The following is a 24905-nucleotide window of genomic DNA, read 5'->3' as shown; positions in this document are numbered from 1 at the left end:
CCCTGCTCTGGATCTCTATCTCCCCACCTCTCTGTTACGTAGGGCCACGCACTGCTGAGAAGATGCAGCTAAGAACCAACCGTAAGAATGCTTTCCTCAGCAGACACCACCTGTCAGGTGAGAACTAGCTGGAGTCACACCACTGGGTCCCTGAAGGATAGTGTTTCTTAACTGTACAGCTGAGCCAGCTCCTCGGCCACCTGCATGTAGGCAACCCACAGCGTTCTCAGGAGTCCTCTCTGGACATATGAAGCAGCTGCTATTTCTTATGATTCCTATACAAATGAATCTGAGTGAACCATGGACCTTTTGGCAGGTCAGCACCAGCCCTACCCACCCTATCTATCCGTTCCTGTACACTTTATTGATGTCTAAAGCTGCTAAGATCACCCATGTCTGATCATCAGGCAAGGTGTCAGACTGAGATAATTGCTCAATCCAGATGTGGTCTGTTAAGTCACAGGCCCCTAGGTCCTCTGCCAGGACATGAGCTCCTTGCCTGAAAATATTTATGCTACTTCTCTTTGAATGTAGAATTATTAATACACACACACACACACATATTCAGTTTTTTAAACATCAAGAATGTGTGTAAACATATTATATTTGTTTTGTGTATCAAGTCCTCCAAATCACAGAGGAGGCAGGGCCAGATGTGTGGCAAACAGCAGCAGGCTGACTGTTTCCTCAGGAAAATGGCCAAGAGGATTTTTAAAATAAAGGATTTACTATGATAATAAAGGTTATCTGCTACGGCAGTCCAAAATGACGGCACCCAAATGCATCTGCATAGAGACAGCTCACAGTCTAGCCCCAGAGCAGCCGTGATCGGGAACAGCTACTTCACTCAAATAAATCCCTAGGTTTCAACATTTCTTCTCTTTGTGATGCTGTGGTCTGCTCTTAAATTAATGTTAAAATATGTATGCCCCAACTTGTGATTTACAGAATCGGTGACAAACAGTAAAAAGGACAGGCATGCCATAAAGCTTATGGATGGGGTGACGGCAGGCACAATGATGCCTCATAAAGAACGGAGGGGAGTAAACAGAGAGAGGCTGGCTAGGTGGCTGTGTGCACTGCATCCCTTATAAGCATCCCACGGCGCGCCCTGCTGCAAGGCAGCCCGTCGTTAATTAGAACATCCGGCAGACGCTGCAATGTATCCACGCACCCAAGTGGATCTTCATTTTTCACATGCGGGGCCTTACTAATTAAAATCAGCTTTGCAATTAAACGTGGAAAATTGCGTTAAACTTTCAAGCGTGGTTAGGAAAAAATGCAATTATTTTTAGGGTGTTTTATTTCAATGCAAATGAAATTTCTATCTACATGGAACCAGGGAAACCAAAGAGGATGGCATAGGGACTCTCTGTTCCTTCTCCTTTCTCTTTCTTCTTCTTCTTCTTCTTCTTCTTTTTTTTTTCTTTTTTTTTTTTTTTTGGATTATGGATGCTCCTCTCAGTTGCAAGCTGCAATGCTCCCCTATCTCTCAGCCAGTACCTGGCTGGGTTCCAAAGCTTTTAGTGAGTGCTCTCTGTCAAGGCATGAATAATATCACCCTGAGGCTGTTGGCAGAATCCAAATGAGGCATGCATACATCAGGAAGCCAGCCCTCCACTTTAGCTCCCAAGCAAGCTCCTGTGAAGACAGGCAATTATTCACCCACCGGCTGCCCTGGCAATCATGCTGGTGGGTGGAAAGGTGCGTGAAATGGAAGAGAATTTGAACAAGGAGTACGCACAACAAGCCAGAGAGGATCCAGTAATTTCCTAATAAAAAAAAAGAAAAGCTACCATTTGCAGCTTGTAAATTTAAAAATGCGAACTGAGAGATTTAGCTTAGTATTTTCTAAATTGGAGAGGGCTGAAATATAGCCATTCTCCTCTCCTAACTTCAGGGTGCTTGTGAGGTGCTCAGAGACCACAAGGCCAAGTTATGTTTACCAGATAAGCAGGAATCCATGCTCGGCTAAGACGCGATTTGGAGGGGGGAGGACCTAGGACTTACCACAGGGCAGGGAACCCTGACTGCTCTTTGGACTGGAGAGAGAGGGGGAGAGGAGTGGGGGGAAGGGGAGAGGGGTGGGAGGAGGGGGAGAAGAGTGGGAGGAGAGGGAGAAGAGTGGGAGGAGGGGGAGGGAAAGGGGAGGCTGGGAGGAGGTGGAAATTTGTTTTTTTTTCTTTATTCTTTTATTAATAAAAAAATGTTAAAAAAAAAATCTCAGGAAAGAGCTCAGTGTAAACCAACTCGGTTAACTGTCAAATCGGTCGGGAAGGCTCATGAAGCACGCAGGTAACAAACGTGTCCAGGCTATGAGCCCTTGACTGCCCACCCTTGGGTGTGTGGGAGGCTTTGATAGAAATCATTTATTCACAAGCAAATCTAATTCATTTCAAGCATAAACACCTAACAATTTTTGTAAGGAAAGTTGAAATTCTTAAACTGTGTTTAATAGCACTATGCAGTAAGTACTAATAAAACATCATTATTATTTCATCTTTTGTTGGAAAATTGATAATATATTAATGAAAATAGAGTAACAAGTATTTTGAGGATGAAAAATAGATTTCTGGGGAAATCTTTTGACATCTGGCTTTATAGTTCGTGTCCCAGGGTCAGCTCCATGTCTCCCACCAAAACGTAACTGCTGGCATGCAAGAAAGGTCTGGTCTTTGACACTTTAAATGTGCACAGGTCCTACAAGCTAGCCTGGGCATGTGGGGCCAGGCTTTGGGACCTAAGACGACCCTTTGGGAACTCAGGAAGACTGCGGTTTACTGTGTGTACCTGAGAAGGGAAGCTGTTTAGACCTTACCTTGGGTATTCCCAGGTGTCTCTACATTTTCTTAGCACAAGGCAGGAAGTCTTAGAATAGTGGAGGAACAGGGTAGGTGACAAAAGGAGGCCATTTTCACTGTGCATGGAAGAGACCAGAAGATTCAGAATAGAAGAAGTTCTGCCTCCAGTCCTTAGGGGACACTTTGTCAGGTCCCATCCTTGCATGCCTGTCTTTGCTATATTCACAGCTAGTGACATGAAACCACATATGGGACCAAAGTCAGACTTGTGTCCACAGACTAGTGACAGTTCTGAAGGTCACCATGTTTCCTATCTGATAATGTGCTGAGAAGTCAAATTCAGATTAACTGATGGGGGGGGGGGCACCAGAGTGTCAGCTGAGCTTGGATCTCTGCTGTCAGCAATCCATTCAGATACACTTGTTCTTGGTGCCAAGAGGGTGTTGCTCTGAGGGAGTGATGCCATGCTTCTGCCAAACACCTGGGCATATAGCACCTGGGCATATAACACCTGGGCATCTAAGCACCTGGGCGTCTAGCACTTGGGCGTCTAGCACCTGGGTGTCTAGCACCCATGCTTCTGCTAGATACTGGGCATCTAGCACTCCTCTTTCTCATTTTTGCCCTGGATGCCAGGAGTCTCATACTGAATTTAATACCTTATGAACCATGACATATCCTGCATTTTTGATAAACTATGTTTTTATTTCTTTTATATGTTTTACTAGCTTAAATTTCAGTTTACCATCTAATTGTTCAGCTGGACGTAGGTTTACCAGAGATTATAAATTATTATGAGCAATTAACACAAACAAATACCTATAAGCAGTTTATCTTTTGTTAAGATACAATATAGGAACTGATACAAAACATCCCCTAATGCATAATATAACCCTACTCTGATCCTAATATTTAAATACAAATCTTAAATTGTGAATTGCTCTCAACTTACTGTCTCCATTCCTAAGTTTTACCTAGTGACTGGTTCTGCTGTATTCCCCATTCCTCTGAAATCCATGCCCCTGTCTCCATCATACTAGGACACCCAACCTTCTCATCTGCCGTGAAAGAGTCAGCATCTACAAGGAGACTTGATGAGCACACAGAGCCTCGCCATTTGTGCCTGCAAAGCAGAGACAGCAAACTCAAAGGGTGAGAAAGTATTGATTTTCTTGGGCACATTCTTAATTAAAATAAAGGAATATGAAAGACAGTATTTTACCGTGGGGTCCTCCACACCACACACATACTGATGTTTTTCTTCATAACCTGGACTGCCGACATACGCCTCTTGTCATTTTGTGCATATTCAAAGAAACATTTCAACATATTAAAATAGCACCTGATACTGATAAAATAGCTACTGATTTTTGTAGTTAATCTTTTTTCCTGCTGCATTACTCAAAGTGTTTATAAGTTGTAGAAGTTCCTTGGTAGAATTCTTGGGGTTGCTTAGGGAAACTATCATATCATCAGCAAAGTGAGAGTTTGACTTCTTTGCTGATTTGTATCCCCTTGATCTCCTTTTGGTGTCTTATTGCTCTAGCTAGGACCTCAAGAACTATATTGAATAGATATGGAGAGAGTGGACAACCTTGTCTTGTTCCTGATTTCAGTGGGATCGCTGTGAGTTTCTCTTCATTTAGTTTGATGTTGGCTGTTGGCTTGCTGTATATTGCCTTTATTATGTTTAAATATGTTCCTTGTATCTCTGCTCTCTCCAAGACCTTTATCACAAAGGGATTTTGTGGAAGGCTTTTTTAGCATCTAATGAAATAATCATGTTTTTTTTTCAGTTTGTTTATGTGGTGGATTACATTGACAGATTTTTATATATTGAACCATCCCCGCATTTGTGGAGAGAAGCCGACTTGGTCACTGTGGATGATTTTTCTGATGTGTTCTTAGATTCGGGTTGCCAGTATTTTATTCAGTATTTTTGCATCATTTTGTTTATGAGTGAGGTGCTTATCAAAATCTCAGCAAAATTATTCACAGAACTTGAAATAACAATACTCAACTTCATATGGAAAAGCAAAAAAACTCAGGATAGCCAAAATAATCCTGTACAATAAAGGAATTTCTAGAGGCATCACAATCCCTGACTTTAAACTCTACTAATGAGCTGCAGTACTGAAAACAGCCTGGAATTGGCATAAAAACAGACAGGAGGGCCAATGGAACTGAATCAAAGACTGTGATATCAATCCACACACCTACAAACACCTGATCTTTGACAAAGAAGCAAAAAATATAAAATGGAAAAAGAAAGTATATTCAATAAATGGTGCTGGCATAACTGGATAACAACAAGTAGAAGAATAAAAATATATCTGTATCTATCACCATGCATAAAACTCAAGTCCAAATGGATTAAAGACCTCAGTGTAAAGCCAAACACATTAAACCTCGTAGAAGAGAAAGAGGGAAGTACACATGAATGCACTGGCACAAGAGACCACTTCCTAAATATAACCCCAGTAGCACAGATACTGAGAGAAACAATAAATGGGACCTCCTGAAACTGAGAAGCTTCTGTAAAGGAAAGGACGTGGTCAACAAGGCAAAATGGCAGCCTATAGAATGAGAAAAGATCTTCACCAACCCCACATTGAACAGAGGGCTGATCTCCAAAATATACAAAGAACTCAATAAATTGGTCATCAAAAAAAAATGGATAATCCAATAAGAAAATGGAGTACAGACCTAAACAGTGAACTCTCAACAGAGGAATCTAAAATAGCTGAAAGACACTTAAGGAAATGCTCAACATCCTTAGTCACCAGAGAAATGCAAATCAAAACAATTCTGAGATTTCATCTTACTCCTGTAAGAATGGCCAAGATCAAAAACAATGGTGACAACTTATTCTGGAGAGGTTGTGGAGTAAAGGGAACACTCCTGCATTGCTGGTGGGAGTGCAAGCTAGTACAGCCACTTGGGAAATCAGTATGGCAATTTCTCAGAAAATTAGGAAACAACCGTCCTCAAGACCAAGCAGTAGTACTTTTGGGTATATACCCAAAGGATGCTCAGTTGTACCACAAAGACATGTGCTCAACTATGTTCATAGCACCATTGTTTGTCGTAGCCAGAACCTGGAAACAACCTAAATGCCCCTCAGCTGAAGAATGGATAAGGAAAATATGGTACATTTACACAATGGAGTACGACACAGCAGAAAAAAATAATGACATCTTGAAATTTGTAGGCAAATGGATAGAGCTAGAAAACATCATATTGAGTGAGGTAACCCAGACCTAGAAAGACAAATATAATACGTACTCATGGATAAGTGGCTTTTAGATGTAAAGTAAAGAAAAATCAGCCTATAATTCACAGTCCCAGAGAATCTAGACAACGAAGAGGACCCTATGAGAGATGTACATGGGTCTAATTTACATGAGAAGTAGAAAAAGACAAGATCTCTTGAGTAACTTGGGAGCATGGGGATCATGGGAGAGGCTAGAAAGAGAGGGGGAGGAAGGAAGGGGAACAGAGAAAAATATATAGTTCAGTAAAAAAAAAATCAATAAAAAATAACAAATGAACTAAGAGGACATAGAAACTGAGTGAATTTACAGCCTCAAGGAGAATGCATTTGACTAGAAATACATTGCTGAAAGGTTAGAAAGGGAGGTTAGAAAGGGGAGATAATTTCATCCATACAAAGCTGTGACTCCCATGTCTGTCTATCCCTAAGACAAGTCCTATATCCAAGTCACATCAGCAGCCTTCACAGGCAACACAACTGCCCTGGTAGACTGTGTGCAGGTACAGCGCGAATGGACAGGTCTCAGGAGAGGGAACTACTGCAGCCGGAAGTAACTTTAAAACCAGAAAAATCACCAGACAGTGATGGCCCACGCCTGGAGGGGCGGAAGCAGAGGCAGGCAGATCTCTTTGAGGTTGAGGCCAGCCTGGGCTACAAGAGCTAGTTCAAAGACAGGCTCCAAAGCTATGTAGAGAAACCTTGTCTTAGAGAAAACCAAACAAACAAAAAAGAAACCAACCAACCAAACAAACAAACAAAAAGCAGAAAAGTCAAAGTTAGGCACAACCAAAATCTAACCCTGACATACCAGAAGCCCCAAGATATTAAGATGCATTTTCTCTTGGCTTTGCTTAGCAGTTCTTACCAGTGACCTGAGTACCCTGGAAGTCACCGTCAACCAGATCACTCCTGTCTTGTGGCTTCATCAGTGGTACAGGGGCTTCCACCCATAGCACATTGCTTGCGTATATACTGGTGAACATTTCCATTCAAACAGGAGGGAATGAATTGGGATCAGATGGAAACATCGTTTCTATGTGAACCAGCTTGTGGGGAACTTTTGTTACTTGGCATGATTCTGGGTCTTTCTCCCAGTCCACCTGGTTGCCTCATGGCAGAATCAACTTTGAAATGGAATATGAGAGCAAACTGCCTTCAGATCTCCCTCAGAAACTGTGCATAAGCAGAGCACACAACCATGGAAGACGGGAATATACATCACTCATGGCCACATCAATCCACACCTTCCAGGGATTCACCTTAGTGGGGAATCTGAAGGTATGGTAGCATAGTGGGAGAAGAGAGTGGCAACCTCTCCCTTGATCAGCGCTCACTGTGGGCATGCCCTGAAATACCACAGCACAAACCCATATGCATGGCAATTATTTGTCCACAGAATCAAAACCAGAGGAATGTTTGTGGTTCTTTGAGATGTCTTTCTTTTTCTTTTTTTCTTTTGCAAAACCGTGGCTATGAAATGATATCCAGCACAATTCCAGTTAAAATTTGTTAACCAAATTTAGTAATTTATTTTCATAACTGTGATAAAACTCAACTATCAGCTAATGAAGAAATGATTAGGAGAAAATAGATGCCCCTCAGAGTTTGCCAACTATTTTTCTGTTGAGCACATACTGTTGTCTAAGACTAAGAACCTTATATGTGTGCTTTGCCACAGAGGAAAATTTGTAAGTTAGTTACCAATCTCATTACCTGATTTAGCAATTTACAATTTTATATGGTATGAATAATGATGCAACATATTAAACTTAATAATTTAAAACTAAAGATTCCTAGAGAAAAATGGCCCATGCCTTCTTTGGTATTGTCATGGGGGAACCAGACAGCCATCTCGTGATGGACGCTCATTAAGCAATCCCCTGTGTCCTTCTGTGCCATCACGGGGGAACTGGGGAATGACTCACGAATTTTCCTTTGATTTCACAAAGTGACAATCAAAATAATAGCTTGATTTTACCCACAAATTACTGTTTCACTGGAGAGAAAATAGAGATTGAGGACAAAGGAGAGGTCACCCTGAGTGTCTCTGGCAGCACCCTACTCAAATGACGTCAGCCTAGACATGGAAAGTTTGGAGAACAGGTTGACTTTAGTCCCCCCAACCTGACTTTGGAAAAATAAGTGAGAACAGTATCCTTCTGCCTTGCAAGCCCTCCTCATCTATCATGCCAGGGACCTTGGTACAACAGGACCCACCTATGTTTCCTGTCGGAGAGGATGTGAAGACAAAACATGGGTGGGGTGTGACAGCTAGCGGCAGGAGTGTGTAAGGTGCTCCTTCCTTCCAGATGTTCTCCACACCCCCTCCCCATTAGGGATGTGAGATCTAGTATTTGCGAGACTGACAAGACCATCTGTTTCTAAGACTATGGAGGTGATCGGTCCTAACGTTCATCCCCCTGCGTGAACATCCCCTGCAGCAGTCTGGACATCCCCTCAGTCTATCTCCCAGCACAAACTCTCACAGGTGACGGTGCCAAAGTTACTTCATAAAAGCTCAACAGCTCTTGTGTTAATTTACCTTCTCAGGTGCACGATCCTCAGCTAATAGAAGAAGAGATGAAGAGAAAGGGAAGGGGGTGGGGCCTTTCTCATGGATCATGGGAAGCTCCAAGCTCTCTGCATGCTGAGCATGGACTCACGGGTGAGAATGTTAGGCTTATCATAATTTGTGCCTGTTTGTTTGATGTTGCCAACACTGTGACACAGAGCGACTTATGTTGTGAGAACTGTCCAAGAGATGGAAGGCCATGGGGTAGTATGTGGAAAGAAGGTAAGGATGGCATGCACTATATTCCCAGACACCTACCCACATGTCTTCACTTGCACTGGGTCTCTAAAGAAGCCCTCTTAGACAGCACATTGTGAAAAAGGCAGGCATTACCTTCTGTGTCGTGCGTATTTGCCACTGACGTGACCACTGCCATCGCAGCCAGGAGTGGGACAGCTGCAACAGGAAAGAGCTCATTATATAGATGCATGGGCTTCTGTGGGCACTGATGGTGGTAGGCCTCAGAGAGAGAGAGAGAGAGAGAGAGAGAGAGAGAGAGAGAGAGAGAGAGAGAGAGAGGCGGGGAAGCAGGGTGGGGAGGGGAAAGAGCACTGACCAAGGGAGGAGATGCAGGGATGCTTCCTGTCTACAGTTTCAGGGGAGTTAATTTCACCACTGTGACAGGCTATAAGTACGCTGCCAATGAGTTCCTATGTACAGTGCCCCCCTTCAGAGGCCTGAGCTTTCTCAACCACGGCTGGGAACACCTTTCCCCCACAAAGCACTGACCTGAACAGCTCTTGTATGGCTGGCTCCACAGGAACTGCGGAAAGATGGGAAACACAAACATTTACTGTGTGTCATCGGCACTCTTCTCCCATGGATAGCTACCAAAATGGCAGGAGTGTTGGGGATCAGGGTGAACTGTCACAGCAGCTCCTCGGGATGAAGGTCCCCACCCAACCTCAGAGACATGGCAAGTGCCGACTCACCTCGAACCCCTTTGGACCGTGTGCGATGGCGCTTCTCCTCAGCGTCCACGTCCATCTGGGAAGAGATTTTCAAGTGGTCAGTGCCCTTGTTCTGTGCATGCAGACCAGCCATATCTAACACTTCTGACTACCCCTGGTACTGTGGTCGCTTTAATCATTAATCCTGTGCAGTTCTATAAAGGAAGGCCTCCACAGGGCGGCATGGGCAAGCAGGGGCTGAACAATCTGCAGTGCGTTCATCTAGGAATGGGAAGTGAACCTTGATCTACCAATCACTAGGTCTCTGCACGCTGCAGCCACGGACTTGGATGACTCTCCAGAGATCCAACTCTCCTCCTGAGGATTGAATCAGGACACCTTTGGTTGCCTGCACTGTATTTTGTATCATTATGTTTACAAGAAAGCAAAAGTTATCTAGATTTTCCTTGTAACCAACTGGGTTAATTTACAAAAGAATTTGTTACTCCTTCTGCTAGAGGCCTCATTCCCATGTTGCTCAGTCTAAACCATCCAGGTTCTTTTTAGGGCCACAGATTTTGCCTGTGGCAGACACACTATATACACGGTATTTGACATGGAAAGGAAGCCCCAGATGACATCCTGCTAGCCTTTCTCCTCTCAGATACACCCTTTGCCATGTTAAGTGTCCAGGTTCTACGTCATTAGAACCTTGTACCAATCTTGTAAGAAAAAATTTTGTTTCTTTCATCTATGGAAAAATCCTGGAGTTCTGAACTCAGGGATGGCAAAGTCACATATGCTGTAAATGTCCATTTTAACCATAGGGACAAACAACCATAAAGTTAATATTTACTAATAACTTAATAAATACCAAGTATTTCTGTAATATATTAATTTATATTACTGTTATTAATATAATGAATATAAATTCACTCAATAATACATAATTTTAGTCAATATAGCAGAGGGTCTGATAAGAGGCTGACAGTGATTATAAGACACAAGCAATAAAATCAGCTCTCGGGTTATTTGATAGTTTGTTAACTCTATCTGTGATTTCTTTGCCATGTCTCGTATGGGCAGACTGATTCCTGGGCAGAAGGTGGCGGACATGATGGCATATTCCATGCCTTGTCCAATGTATCGTGTATCAAATTCACTTACTCCTATAAAAGAGACACGTTAGAATAGAGCACCCCATAGATGAACATGACCTGGCTAGAGGTATACCTTGGTGGGTGGACCTGCCCTTTGCTCAAACTTGGAGCATCTGCACTGACTCTCCAGGGATACAATGTGGTGGCATCAGGGCAGCGCATACAATAAGGAACATAAGCTCATCCCATGAATTGAGTATCTATTCACAGGACCTGTTTGCTTCAGATTCAGCACTGTACCTGGTTTAACATATGAAGGATAGCCTCAAAAAGGGAAGAGCTCTTGGTTAGTGCATGCTCATAGAATGCTACGCTACTTGAGAATCCCACGTCCATGTATGGGAAGAGACTGTGGCTTATCCCTGAACAAAGATATTTGAAGTTAATGGATGGGTAGATAGGTGGGTGGGTGGGTGGGTGGATCCATTTTCTGAGAAACTGCAGGCCTAGTGGTAACAGATGACAGGCAGTGTATTGAAAGGAACATCTCATGAATCAAAGAGGAATAGTGGCCCTTGAAGGGAACACCATGAGGCCAGTAGTGATTAGAAGGGGGACAGTGGCACCGCTGTTCACAGGCCATGGTAGCCTGAGTAGGGTGCATGGTAGACATGTAATGGAAGAATGAATGACTTAGCTGCACTTTGAGAAGATGGACGAAGAAGACTGGGCTAAGAGGACTTCCATGGCTGCCTAAACAGGCTAGCTAAGATGCTGTCAAGCTAACACTGTGGGCTGGTACCTTATTCCTCGAATATGACTGTCTAGAGGAGAAGACATGGATGCAATAAAGGTACACAAGACGCTGTTGGGGGTTTTTGTAGGGTACAGGAGTTTCTCAGGCATCGTTTGGGTCTCATACTACCATGGCCTCTCTCCAGTTGGACCCTATTGCCTCTAAATGCTGTCTTAGTGCGGGGCTGTAGTTGAAACAGCACCCAAAGGGACAGACGTATAGAGGCTCTGTAATTGTGATTTAACATGAGATTTTTTTAAAATAAAGCAAAATCTTAGCAAAGATGTAGAAGGCCAATGAGGCAAGTGAGTGATGCCTGTTGTAAGGGAACACTTCATGTTCTGTAGAAACAGTGTAACTTTTATGACCCTGTGAAGTTAGTTATCCAGTGGGAGGGGACATGGAAAATCCTATTCTTTAAGGAACTTCAAATTGAGTTAAAAGTGTGAGGGTAAATTGAGCTGAGCAATGTGCTCACCCAAGGATCCTGAGAACTGTGGTGAAGGCTGGAGGGGCTCGTGTTAGAGCTGAGCGTTGAAGTCAGATGTCTCAGGTTAAAATGGAGTGGAAAGAAGATATTCCAGGCAAAGGAAACAGACATTAAAAAAGAAAAAACACAACCCAGGTCAGACTGTGGTGCTCACTAAAGGCTCCCGTCAGCAGGGTCTGCACCTGATTTCAGAAGAGAACAGTTGTCATGTCATCTGTCACATTTATTCAGAATCTGGTGAGTAAACCTGCTCCTTCTGATGCTCCTGGCTGTGATTCAGGGAAGGATGTCTAGTCCAAGGTAGGGCAGATCCTGGTCGTCTCTGGGGGCCTGGAATGGGATGGGAACACTGACTTCCACAGCTAGAGGCTCAGGTGGCCAAATAAGAACTACTATTTTTTTTGCATTTGATTTTATAATCCCTTCTTCTTCTTCTTCTTCTTCTTCTTCTTCTTCTTCTTCTTCTTCTTCTTCTTCTTCTTCTTCTTCTTCTTCTTCTTCTTCTTCCTTTTCTTCTTCTTTTTCTCCTCCTCCTCCTCCTCCTCCTCCTCCTCCTCCTCCTCCTCCTCCTCCTCATCATCATCATCATCATCATCATCTTTATTAACAAGGTCATGCCAGTCCTGGTTGGCCTGGGACTCACTGTGTCTACCAGGCTGCCCCCACATGCTGGGATTAAAAGCATGTGTCACTACGTCTGGCTCTTTCTGTATTTTTGTTTGCACATATAGGTCAATTCTGCCTTTGGAAATGGGCAGCCATTTACCACTAATTTCTTATTATGTAACCACACTATGCCAGCCACCCAGAAAGGCCTCTCTTGTTCTGTGCTAAATCTCTGTCACGGGCTCTACTTTCCCTCTGTTCTTGCTGGTTGATCCAGCACTAACCCTGCTGGAATGACAGTGTTTCTCAAATGTGTTTTATTTTCTATCAAACATTGTTTCTTGCAATGATAATTAAGTGAGAGATATATTTTTTAAATGTTTAACCCAGCATTCCACACACAGAAAACACTAAATCATTGCTGAGTCTCTCTCTCCTTTCTGATAAGGAAATCACAGGTGAAACATTTCCAGTTTGTCTGCATGCGACCCTTACAGATGTTTGTCAAGTGTCAACAGTGTGGTTCAGTTTCAGCATAACAGGTGACTATGCAGTGGCATTTTCTAATGTCACACCTCACAGTGTGTAGTCACAGACCAGGTACTCCTGCAGCCTCCTTGTACCCTGTTTTAAGTAGTTCCATGCCCTTCACACCCTGACGCCATCTTAGAAAGATGGTTGGTTTTCTTCTCCTTCTACCAAATGCCATCAGTGGCAACCAGAATCTGGGCAATTTGTTATTTGGGGGCTCTGAGGTCAAGAGCTGTAGGAACTTCCTTAGTTGTACCAAGGACAACTCCATGATGTTTCCCATACCCTCCTTTGCCCTCCTTGCAACTGGGGATGCTAACCACATTCATTGCCTGGGTCTCTAAGTTCGCTTCAAAAGTTTACGTTAGGAAATGCGCACCGAAAGGACTACTTTAGCATCCATCCTTTTCTCCCTTAAGCCTATTTATTTTCACACTAATGATATTTTTTTTCTAAATAACTTTAAGCGGTTTTATACTTAAAGAAAAGTCTTGAGAAAGTGCCTTTATGCCAACAGACGCTCTCAGGAATGATGCATTGCAGAGAGAACAGGTGACTTGTTTCATAGCAAAAAAACTTTACATTTGGAATTGGGCTCTATCTTATTACTTTGATCTTATTTCTCTTAATAAAAGACACTTTTCTCAGGTTCAGCCTCAGGAAATGTAACATTTTGAATGGATTGTATTCTGTGGAGTCTGCGGAGTTTGTGAGAGCCCTTGGAGGTTGCTTTCTGTGCCAAGTAGTGGCAGGTCACAATCATGGGCCAGGAAGAAGCTACATTTTGGGTCCTGGGATTGTGTAGACCAAGCTATCTCTATCTCCACATGGTGGGTCTCCTTTCTCCTCCATGGTCCTTCTTATGTGGCATAGACCAGAGGAGGTCCTGAATTGCAGGCTGGGTATGGATGGCTTTGAATTGGACCCTAGAATGCGAGCTGGTTCTTAGCCCTGTCTTATCACCCTTTATTTATTCAGGAAGTAGTGACCCACAGTACCAATCAACTGATCTGTCTTCAGGTCTTGCTATTTAACCCCATCTCGCTGCTTTTTCCTCACACTAAGAGGGAAGACTGGAGAAGGGGCAGAGGCCAAATTGTAAGAAAGGTGTGTTGAGGAAGAAGCAGAGACTCTGGAGAGAGGAGGAGTGAGGAGGCAACTGTGTGTGGGTTGGCATGCCCCACTAGCACCTGTTTCAAGAGCCACAGTCTCCTAGGTAACAGGCACACCATCTTTACAGCTCTGCGACAGAACCTGGGCCCATACTCTGCTCAGGCTCACACAAATTTGGGTCATAAAGATCCATCTGTGAAGGTCAATGAGAACGGGAAATTGTAGACTCCCGTTATGCCTGCAAAGTGCTTAGGTAGAGCGCTGCAACACTTTCAAGTCACTTTCCAAACTCCTACCACACCTTCACTAGAGAACTCAGTGCGGTGCAAACGCTTTGGTCTTTAGGCACTGGATCTGATATTTATGTGAAAGGAGGGAGGGCATAATTTTCAAGAGGTTTACAGAAAAATTAGGAGAGATAAACGGGCTTCTGGTTCACAGCACCAATAAATGTAAAGTTACTCCACTTGTCTAATCATTGATCTCATCAGATACAAGTAAAATATTAGGTAGAAAAGACTGAGAAAACAATCCCCCATATTTCTATCTGTGCTTTCTCATCCTTCTTGCTATCTTTCTTGTCATCAGTGGCATGGGAACATGCCATGACATGGTACAGAACATGTAACACACCTGCCTTGCTCTAAGATGCAGCAGCTGTGAATATTTGGGTGCTGATGCTCATGTCTGAGAGGTTGCTGGCTAAGCCCTGACCGAAGACCATATGCTGAGATGATTCCTAACTTTCTCTTGGTCCCCACTGGCCAGCGCTGAGTGGTGTCATCCATTTCAACAGAAGACAGGAGGGTAGAAAGTTCTAGAAATTGCATAAGGAAAAGCAATAGACACTCGCCGTGTCTGTAAGATTCTATGGGGCAGACTGATGGCGTGTGTCAGGGGGGCACTGTGGGGTCGGTTGCCTTGTGTGGGATTGGAGAGCAGAGTGTCCATTCAGAGGTGATGAAGAGAGATCTAGTCCATGCCCTTTCTCCTCCCTGCCTGACATGCCACGGTGTTCAGAATGTGAGGGTTAGGTTCCTAGTGAAGGCCAAGGAGGTAAAATGTTCGCAGGTCTTCAAAGGCCCTGAAGTGCTCGCTCTGAGAGGGGCAGGGAGGCTTCGACAGGCATGAACAAGACACGAATTCCTAGAGGGTGGAGGAAGCATCCCCCGCCCCCTCCCTAACTTCCAGGGCAGTGGCACTCTCCATCCAAGAGGAAGAAGGGGGTCAGACATGAGGGAAAAGGTGAAGAAAGTCCAGCTGCAGTGGGGCTGACACGGTGGGGTTCCAGGAGACCCAGAGCTGCTGGGCTGACACCCGGCAATGTCTGTCATCACTGATCTGATCTGGAACAACGAGCACTACCCCAAGTTCTGCACACTAACAGTCCCTACCCAGTGTGGAAGCATGGCAATGCACATCCTAGGGAGACAGATGGCTCTTACCTTGTAGGAAGCCTTCTCTCCCGAGGACGGAGGCAGGGTGACTCCGTGGGCAGGATGCAGGCCCAGAGCCAGCTCTCTCCAGGCTTTCCCTGGTCCTCCCCAGCTTGTAACTGTGGCCAAGTCACTTAATTTCTCTGTGCCTCCATTTCCCCATCTGTAAAAAAGGAACAGCATTAAGCACCTAAGGCTCTCACACACATACCAGTGTCTTCCACGACTAATGACATTTACCTCTTCCAGGGACCAGAATACCCATGGTTAAGCATGTCCCTTCATTCAAGCCATTTTTCTTGCTCTGAAGCCATCAGGGTCTTCTCTGGCCCCCCGTTTAAGCTGGCACATTCAGGAAACCATCAAAGACCCTGCTTCCTACTTTCTAAGTCTAGGACAGAATCTACCTTCACAGTGGACTTTTGGGTAAATTCCATGCTAGGATTCACGTAAACATCATTTACTTGTGATTGCCTCAAGGACTTCCGAGGTTGTTGATTTGAGCCTGGGCTAGTGAGATGGCACTTGCTGCTAAGATTGATGATCTGAGTTCAATCCCTGGAATCTACATTGTGGAAGGGCGGAAATGACTCCTGCCAGTTTGTCCTCTGACCTAGTGAGTATGCCATGTATACTCACTAGAGGAAGAAGGAAGGATAAACAAACGGATGGATGAAAGGCAGGAAGGCAGGAAGGCAGGAAGGCAGGAAGGCAGGAAGGAAGGAAAAAAGAAAGAAAGAAAGAAAGAAAGAAAGAAAGAAAGAAAGAAAGAAAGGAAGGAAGGATGGAAGGATGGAAGGAAGGAAAGAAGGAACAAAAGAACAGATGATTGAATTTGAACCAGGCAGTTTCTTGGAAGTATGTACCTCCAGGGTTAGAATACTTTAAGGAACATTTTGATATTCATTGTATCCTCTAAACTTTATGCTAATTTCATAAATGAAAAATTAAACCTTGACTTTCAGAGAAGGTATTCCATCTGTCCAAATCTCCCCGGATAATGGGGACAGTGGCACCTGAAACCCAAGGCTCCCATCAACATGGCAAGCTGTTCACAAACTCCCAGAAGAGTGGAAAAGGCAGACAGAGGTCTGGAGAGGGATGCAGAGCTTTCTGTAATCCTAGGGGAGCCCTGGTGGCTGTCACTGATGTCCCCTAAGTCTGCATTTATCACTAGCAGCTCAGTGCCGCAATCTGCAGTTCCCTGGGGCTGTAACCTTGGGTTATCTTAAACCTTCACAGATCAAGTGAGAAGAAAGGCATCTCTCCTGAGAATGGAGAGCTGGCTCTGTGGGCAGATGCCTAGAGATGCGTTTAGAACTTATAAATATATACATTTCAATTCCTCAGCTTGACATGGCCCACCTGCCCCCAAAGGATAAATTCACCTTCATTGGGAATTCTCCTGTGAGCAACAGCAAACTCAGTGGATGAGGAAATAAGAAACACAAAGATCATTGACCCAAAGACTCAACATCCTTGCTTTGGGTCTGGAAATCAGCAATCCTCCAATTGTGTTGGACCCTAGGGTCTAGGGTGTAGAGCCTTCCTTTATAAACCCCATTCTTTAAGAAGAATAATTTCATCTACATAGACAGCAAATGAATGTATGTGTGCTACTGTCTCTCCAAGAACCAAATCACACTGGACACAGATTTGAAACAAAGAGGCAGAGATGGAGAGAGAAGAAAGAAAAGGGGATTCAGAAAAGCCCACCCTGTTCCCATTGCCTAGAGGAGGATGCATCTAGTTTAAACTGAGATCATAATGCTGTGACTCAAGTACCCAGGAAAATAATGATTAGTTAAATGATCGAGATCAGACAGAATGGGGTTCCTGTACACCTTCCCTTATTACTTCATGGTCTGTGTACTGTTTTATAAGCATAAACTTCCTGGAGTTTTCAACTGCTAAATTAAACAATATACCAAAAGCATCCAGCTTATGACTGAGTGTTCAACGAATGGCAGAACCTCTGCACACTGTTTTAGTGTGTAAGCATCTCTAATTCTCTGCTGTTCATTTGCAAGTGTGAGAATATGAAGAGGCAGAAAACCCTTTCTACCAGATGCCTGCCCTTGGATCTGGAAGAGATGCTTCTGGTGATGAGCAAGAGAGAGCTCACTGGAAAGGTCTGCTTGGTCTTCCATAGGATCCTAGCAGCTCTATAACAAGACAGATAAGAAATTGCAACACACATCCTTAGTCAAATTTAAAGCAATAAAGATTAAGGCTAGCATAGCCACTCTTAAAATATGCAGAAAAATTATTTGGGGTATAAAGAAAAATAGGAAGTATGAAAGAAGAGAAAGGGGAAATTCTTTGGCCATTAGAAAAATCTATGATCAACATCTAGGGTTACCATCAAACAATCAATAAATGATTAAGTCTATAAACAACAGCAAGATAAAAAAAGAAAACAAGTTAATACATTCATAGTATTTCAATTATAACACAAGCACTGCCTTTTAGATTCTTCTGAAAAAAAAAGTATTTTGAAACCAACCAACATTCAACTGAATGTTAGAGCATCAAGAAACACACATGCTGATAGCTCATAATGTTTCAAATTAAACAATTAAATCATGTATTAATGAGCTGCAAGCAAACCAATTGTGGTACAGCTCATTTTTGGCAGAAACGAAATTGGATCTGAGATCCCTGCTTGTTAAACTTGTCATATAAAGCGAACTCATTTGTGGGTTTTTATTTTGTTAACAAGCTATGCGAGATGACAATTCAGAGGCACAGAAGAATAGGCAAGGACTCTGAGACAGTAAGTTCCTGCCTGAAGGCTGCTTAGCTGACTCAGAGCAGCACACTGGCAAAGGCAGCCAACTGTACCCCAGGGGCAGGATCAGGGACAGCAGGCAGAGCTGCTGTCGCCACAGAGAGTGGGAGGAGTCCTGCCTTGTGTGGCCCCATCACAGCCTCCTCTTTTTCGGTTCTTAGTTCATTTTTAAAAATAGTAAATCAGTGGCAGAAATACCTCCTGGGAAATAAAATTCAGGAAAATGAGGTCTCACACCTAATTTATTTCTGTTTATTTGCTTTCGGAAGCCCTTGCTTTCCTGCCTGCCTGGACAGGGTTCTTGGTTCCTTGGGGCTGGGTGGGTCCTGCCCCAGTCAGAATCACATCCTATCTGGGGGACTCATTAGGCCCTTCTTGGTCACTCTCCCAGGGTAGCTGGGGGGTCCCTAAAGCAGAGGACCATTCTGGGTGAACCCAAGGCTCTGCATCCAACTGTCTCTTTCCTGGATTTTTTTTTCCTTTGAGGAGACAGCTCTGCATCTCTTCCGAATAAGAACCCTAGTGATTGTCCAAAGCCCTGCCTATTGGAAATGCCTCTTCCTCTCTTTTCAGTGGCAGTCTTAGTGTGACACTGACTTGTTCAAGAAGGGTGGGGGTACGTGTGGCTTTCTTCTAACAGCCACTGCTGGGGCCAATCAGGTTTCTGGCTACTCAGAAGCCTCAGCTTTCCTGTGGCCTAAGGACCTGATTCTCACTCTCCTCTCATCCCTGGAATTGTGCAAGACTGTCTCTTTTTGCATTAATGTTCAACCGCAGCACACTGTGGAATCTGCAGGAACCCCCTCTCAGGCAGGGCTTCAGTCCTGCTCACCTGGGAAGCACCTGCCTGGGACATTGTAGCCTGTTTTTAGAGTCCATCCTGCATGAACTCGGAGTGGCCTCTCTCACCAAACTTGCTCTCCCTCCTCTCCTACCTTATGCCATTCAGGTCCTCCTTCCGCTGTGCCCTTTCTCTTTTTAGGCAGACCGCACAATGTGGTGCAGTGGTATGGCAGTTTGCTTAGCTATAGATTTTCCCCATGCCAGTTTAGTCTTTTGTTATTGGTTTCTTTGAGAGAGGTTGTCTAGGTGTGTGCTGTGTAGCCCAAGCTGTCCTTGAATTTTAGGCAATTCTCATGTTCTTTTCTCCTAAGTGTTGACATTATAGGTGTAACGACCATAACGACCATGCTTGGCTACCCTGGCATTTAATCAATCTCTCTCTCTCTCTCTCTCTCTCTCTCTCTCTCTCTCTCTCACACACACACACACACACACACACACACACACACCTCCTTTCATCTAGGCAACACTAGTCTCAAACCTGACATTTACCAAGAATGACCTTGAATTCCTAATCCTTCTGCCTCTGCTTTCCAAGTTCTGGGAATTTAGTATTTCTATAGGGATCTAAACCCAGGGACTTGTACAGGCTAGGCAAGGGCTTTACCAAATGAGTTATGTTTTGAAGTTGTTCCAAATCCATCTGTCTTCATGTTTTGCTCATTTCCAATACTGAGTATGAACTGGATCATTAAGAGTGGACTCTTAATGAGGCTCCCTGAGCAGAAGGTGACACAAAGAAACCTCTCCCGGGACAGTATTTAAGTTCAGGGGACAGTCAGAGGGAGGTTGGGCTGCAGAGAGCACCCCAACTGTTAATGAGGGCTGAAGGAAGCAGTTATAAAGGGGGCAATGCTAAAAAGCCTTGTGTATAGCTTGCTGCTGGGTGTAGAGAAGGGAAAGCTGAGTTGGTGTTGCGGAAAGTCTGTTGTCTGAATATGGGAGGAGGCTGGCTGGCTGGATAAGAGGAAGGGAAGCAGCTGAGTGGTGGTGGTGCTTGCCTTTAATCTCACTTGGGAGGCAGAGGCAGGCAGATCTCTTGAGTTCGAGTCCAACCTGACTATAAGAGCTAGTTCCAAGACAGGCTTAAAAAAAAGGAAAGGAAACTTCTTGGGTATAGAGGAGAACCTTTAGTTGGGGTACAGAGGAGTATCAGCAATTTTACAGTGTGGCTACGAAGATCTATTCTCTATGTGCAGTGAAGGGTCTGCTGTGTAGGTTCAGAAGAGGTCCTGATGCCTGGGTGTAGTGGAGAGCCAGCTGTGTGTGTGCGCAGGAAGGTCTCTTTTGGGCCTGTGGGAGGGTCCAGTGTCTGAGTATAGAGGAGAGCCTTCTGTCTTCGTTTAGTGAAGGACCTAGTCTATCAGTGGGCCCGATGTCTGGATGTAGAGCACAGCCTGCTGTCTGAATATGGAGGAAGGCTTGCCCTGTGTGTGTATACATGGACCTACTCTGTGTGCGTAGATGTGGACCTCCTCTTCCAATACAGAAAAAGGCCTCCTGTCCAGGTGTAGAAAAGAGTCTGCTTTCTGGGTGTTTATTCGAGACCTCTGACAAGGTATAGTTGTTGGCTTACTGTTTGACCACAGAGGAAGGCTTACTTTCTGGATGTTATGGAGGTCTTCCATTGGGGTGACAGAGGAGAGCCTGCTGTGTGAGTGTAGAGGGACTTTTGCTCCCTCCTGTTGTTTGGGTGTTGTGGAGCACCTGGTCTCTGGGTACAGGGGAAAGTCTGCTGTTGTCTGGGTAGGGAAGAAGCATACTGTGTGGATGCAGAGGCAGATCTGCCTTCTGGGCCTGTGGGAGTGTCTGCTGTCTGAATAAGAGGGTGTGCTATGTGGGTATAGAACAGGGTCTGTTGCTCATTGTGGCAGGGTTCAGGACAGAAGAGACACACTAAGTAGCTATGTCTCCTGGCGTCTTGCAGACCCATTTCTTCGAGTGGAGTTATTTCAGGCTAGATCTGCCATCGTGTTGTAATAGCCATGTTCTAATGAATGATGCTTTAGTATGGAGAGCACAAGGCTGTAGCCAAGCTCTGCCTGTTTTGATTTTGTGCTGGCATTTAAGACTTGAATCCATATCCACAGCAGACAATACGAGAGAAGCTGTCGGACTTGCATACTTGAGGACTTTGAGCAAAGCAGAAACAAGATGGGAGGGTGCAAAGGGAGACTCTGGGTCAAGGAAACAGAGCAGAACACCCCCAAATTGCACCCTCCCAGGTATTTGCTATGAACAGCTTTTCTACCAAGGTGCCCAGGCTACTCAAAGGGGAAGAAAATCTTTTAAAAATGATTCTGGGGACAGATGGCATTATCACACAAAATAATAAATTTGGATCCCTGTCTTATACCATATATAAAATGGATCTCAAGTTGGCTTAAGGACCCAAGTATAAAGGCTAGAACAACGGCTTAGCAATGAAGAGCATTGCCTGTTCTTCCAGAGGACCAGAGTTTGATTTCAAGCACCCATGTGGCAATTCACAGCTGTCTACAACTCCTGTCTTAGGGAATCCAACACCCTCTCTTGGCTTCCATAGGCACTGCATGGACATTGTGCACAGAACATATACCCATACACATAAATAAAATGTTTTTTAAGCATAAGAGGTAAAACTGTTGAACAGAAGAAAACAAGAAAAGCAAATCTCATGATTCTGAGCCATAGTGTCAAAGAGGAACAGTTGTAGAAGACAATAAATAAACAGATTTTATCAAACTTAAAAACAATACGCTGAGGTGCACCCCGTATGTAACCACAGTGGCTGGAGATGTGTCCCAAATACCAGGACTGGACAGCAGGCGTCAGGGTTAAAGTCTGTGAATTTTATGGTATGTAAATTATGCTTCAAGGTTTGAAGTATCCCTAAATTCCTTCAAAGAGCACTTGGGATGTTGTAGTGGAAATGCTCAACCTTCCTAAGCAACTGCAGACAGGCCCCCAATCCTGCCTCAGCTTCATGGGGTCAGGCCCCTTAGTATCTGATTTCTGTTCTCTCCCTACATTTCAGGCTTACTTCAAGTTATTCTGGTTATTTTCCATTGGCAGCCCATCTATTCATTGGCTTGGCTGCTGCTTCTTAGAAAAGCAGGGGCATCCAATACCTGTCTTGCTAGGGCTGCCACCTACCTTGCATTCTGTCCCTGGCCAGCTGGTGTCCCAGAGGTTATGCAGAGGTGACATGCTTGGGTCAAACTTCAGGTTGCGTGGCAGGGTGAGCCAGCTGTGTGAGCCACTGGCCACTTCAGGGTGGCAGGCACTCATGCGCATGTCCCTCATCAGACCCCGGTGGCTACAACCTTGGTTGAAGGTCAAGCTGTTTCAGAGGAGCGAGCTAGTGTCATCTCTCAGAGCATTATCCTGGAGGCAGGCTGCCAACCTGTCATTGACTTCTATCTTGTGTTCAATAGCATGGGAGAACTCTCAAGAAAAGGTATCTGCCCTGGTAGCCTAGGTCTTTGAGGGGGGCAAGGAGCTCTGTCAGGAGGGACCGCCCTGATGGCTTCTGTGGTATACTTGTCCACTGTTGCCACAGCCTGTCTGTGTCCTACATTTCTGTGTCAAGTAACAGGAGCTTCTTCAGGACTCAGCATGGCCTAGAAGCATCTGTTGGGTTCAGTGATATTCCTTTGATATGGCAGGATCCTCCCTGTTTCTTTGTCTCCACTCCCAATTGTCTTGTAAATAGTAGTTTGTAGCTAAGAGGCTCCCATCACTTCATTGCCCCTTGTAAATGAAAAGGAACCTTTCTGAGAGGGAGAGAAGGGCATCCTGCTTTGCATTTGTTTAGCTCTGGGGCAGGCTGTGCAAGGATCCTGCTTTATCCCCCCCCCCTCCCCACCACCCATGGCAGTCAGGAGGGTTAAGCCACTTCACTAACAGCAGAGTGTATACCTAATATTTTGATAATCAATCTTGTCCTTTGGAGCTACCTTTTCTGGGCAACCCCCAGCTTCCTCCCCTAACAGAGGTTTAATTAAAGCTCACGGCAGCCAGGGCTCTGAGTGAAAATGATAACCTACCCCTGCCAAAAGGCTCTTATTCCAGTGGACATTCGATGCTGGGGAAACTCCATTAACCTATCTACGCTGACCAAGATACAGAAGGGGTGAGCAGACCCCAGGGCCAGCAGGCAGCCCCCTGGAAAGACTCTCGTCCAACAGGCACTGACTGGTCTTCCTCTTATACATAGCCCAGGGTCTGGTATATAGCTGCACAGCCTGAAGCTCTGAGGTAGAGAGAAGCTATGCCTAGCTCCAGTACAGCCAGTGAGGCAGGACCCCTCAGAGGGAGAGGAAGGGAGCTGAGGAGAGTTGGAGCTGGGAACCCAGGGTGAGAAGCTGCAGTGGATGGAGCTCCCAGCACAGGGGGAGAGGATATGGAATTTCCTCAGCTGGGAGGAAATGGAAGCATGGAGCACCATTGAGGAGCACGGGTGGACAGGGTAGCTTTGGGCAGCCAGAATTCAGAAGATTAGAAGGTCAATAAGAAATCTGGACAAAAGGATATTGGATAACTTGGAGTTGGCAGTCCTAAAATCAAAACTATGTTTTAGGATATTGTTGATCCTGATGCAACAGCAGCCTCAGGGGCCTCCATTTCCAGAAATGTTGTGTTTTCCCATGCTTTCTCTAGACCTGTACCCACTGGCTACCTCTGGGAATGGCCACGAACAGACAAGAACATGATCCTCAATGTACAACACCATGATGATTTCCGTGTCTTGCAATCCAGGTTTGCTCCTGTCAGACCCATCAGTCTGAGATAGATGTTACATCAGATGTAACACCAGACCACAGACAGCACACAGCACAGTTAGGGTCCAGCTACAGATGATGTGTGATTCCAAGGCCACAAAGCTCCCGGCCGTCAGACAGAGGCCAAGTGGAAAGTTTCACAGATACCTATGGGGATGGCGGCATGGCCAGACTCATCATTAGCTGTTTCCTTCAGTGAACCATCTACTTAGAAGGAGATGATTTTAGTTCAGCCTTAACCTAATAAGGAAGAGTTGCCATGATCTACTTGGCAGCTGGTGAACTTGGCCCATGCCAGGCAGTTTGGGTTCTGTGGAACCAAACAAGTCACTGTCCTCATGGTCTCTAGCAGACGAGACAATAGCACAGATGTGTGGTGCTTGAAGGGAGAGGTTCTGAAACAAATAAAAAAAGACAAGGATGGGCTACTGGGATGGCATTGAGAACCTGGGGACATAGGCAGGAACAGCTTCTGTCCTACCCTGAGCAAATACGCAGTATTTGGCATCGTACTCCAGGTTCTTAGGTCTATGACTGTGAGTTTAGACAGTGTCTGGCTCAGTCCTGCTGTGTGTGGTGGCTAGTCTATGAGACAGATGCTTTGGAGTTTAGGAAACATGCATGGAACAGTTGGCAGAACATGCAAGAAAAAAAAACAGTTTTTATAATCAGGAGTCAGAAAGAAATTGTCTACTGGAGGACAGGAAGAAGAAGGAAAAGGAGGAAAGGAAGAGAAGAAGAAATATAAATAATATGCACACCTATCTGTGGTTATTTAGATCACGTGAAAATAGGAAACAAGTGAAGACCAAATATTTCAGGATCTGAGAAAGCCGGACTCCACAGTCTGTATTATTCCCAGAACCTTCTCCCAGGCATCTATTACAGCATCCCACTAA

At 44.7% G+C, this 24905-nt stretch overlaps 1 protein-coding gene across 36 annotated transcripts in view; it reads right to left on the bottom strand.

Moving 5' to 3' along the window:
* Window positions 1–24905, bottom strand: part of Myt1l (myelin transcription factor 1 like) — a 407676-nt gene that overhangs the window by 139143 nt on the left and 243628 nt on the right. For 31 of the 36 annotated variants that reach the window (XM_075984142.1, XM_075984156.1, XM_075984163.1 and 28 more), the window contains exons 5-8: window positions 15619–15772; window positions 9580–9634; window positions 9377–9410; window positions 8981–9043 (exon numbers count right to left, since the gene is read on the bottom strand). In XM_075984142.1, coding sequence (XP_075840257.1) covers window positions 8981–9043; window positions 9377–9410; window positions 9580–9634 — 152 coding nt within the window. In that variant the 5' untranslated portion in view covers window positions 15619–15772. The remainder of the gene's footprint in view (window positions 1–8980; window positions 9044–9376; window positions 9411–9579; window positions 9635–15618; window positions 15773–24905) is intronic. The other 5 variants (XM_075984147.1, XM_075984150.1, XM_075984145.1 and 2 more) reach the window with 1 other exon arrangement.

The sequence above is a fragment of the Microtus pennsylvanicus genome, chromosome 8, assembly GCF_037038515.1.
Source record: "Microtus pennsylvanicus isolate mMicPen1 chromosome 8, mMicPen1.hap1, whole genome shotgun sequence".
NCBI lineage: Eukaryota > Metazoa > Chordata > Mammalia > Rodentia > Cricetidae > Microtus > Microtus pennsylvanicus.
The sequence above is the reverse complement of the archived record's forward strand: the minus strand, read 5'-3'. Positions and strand labels throughout refer to the sequence as shown.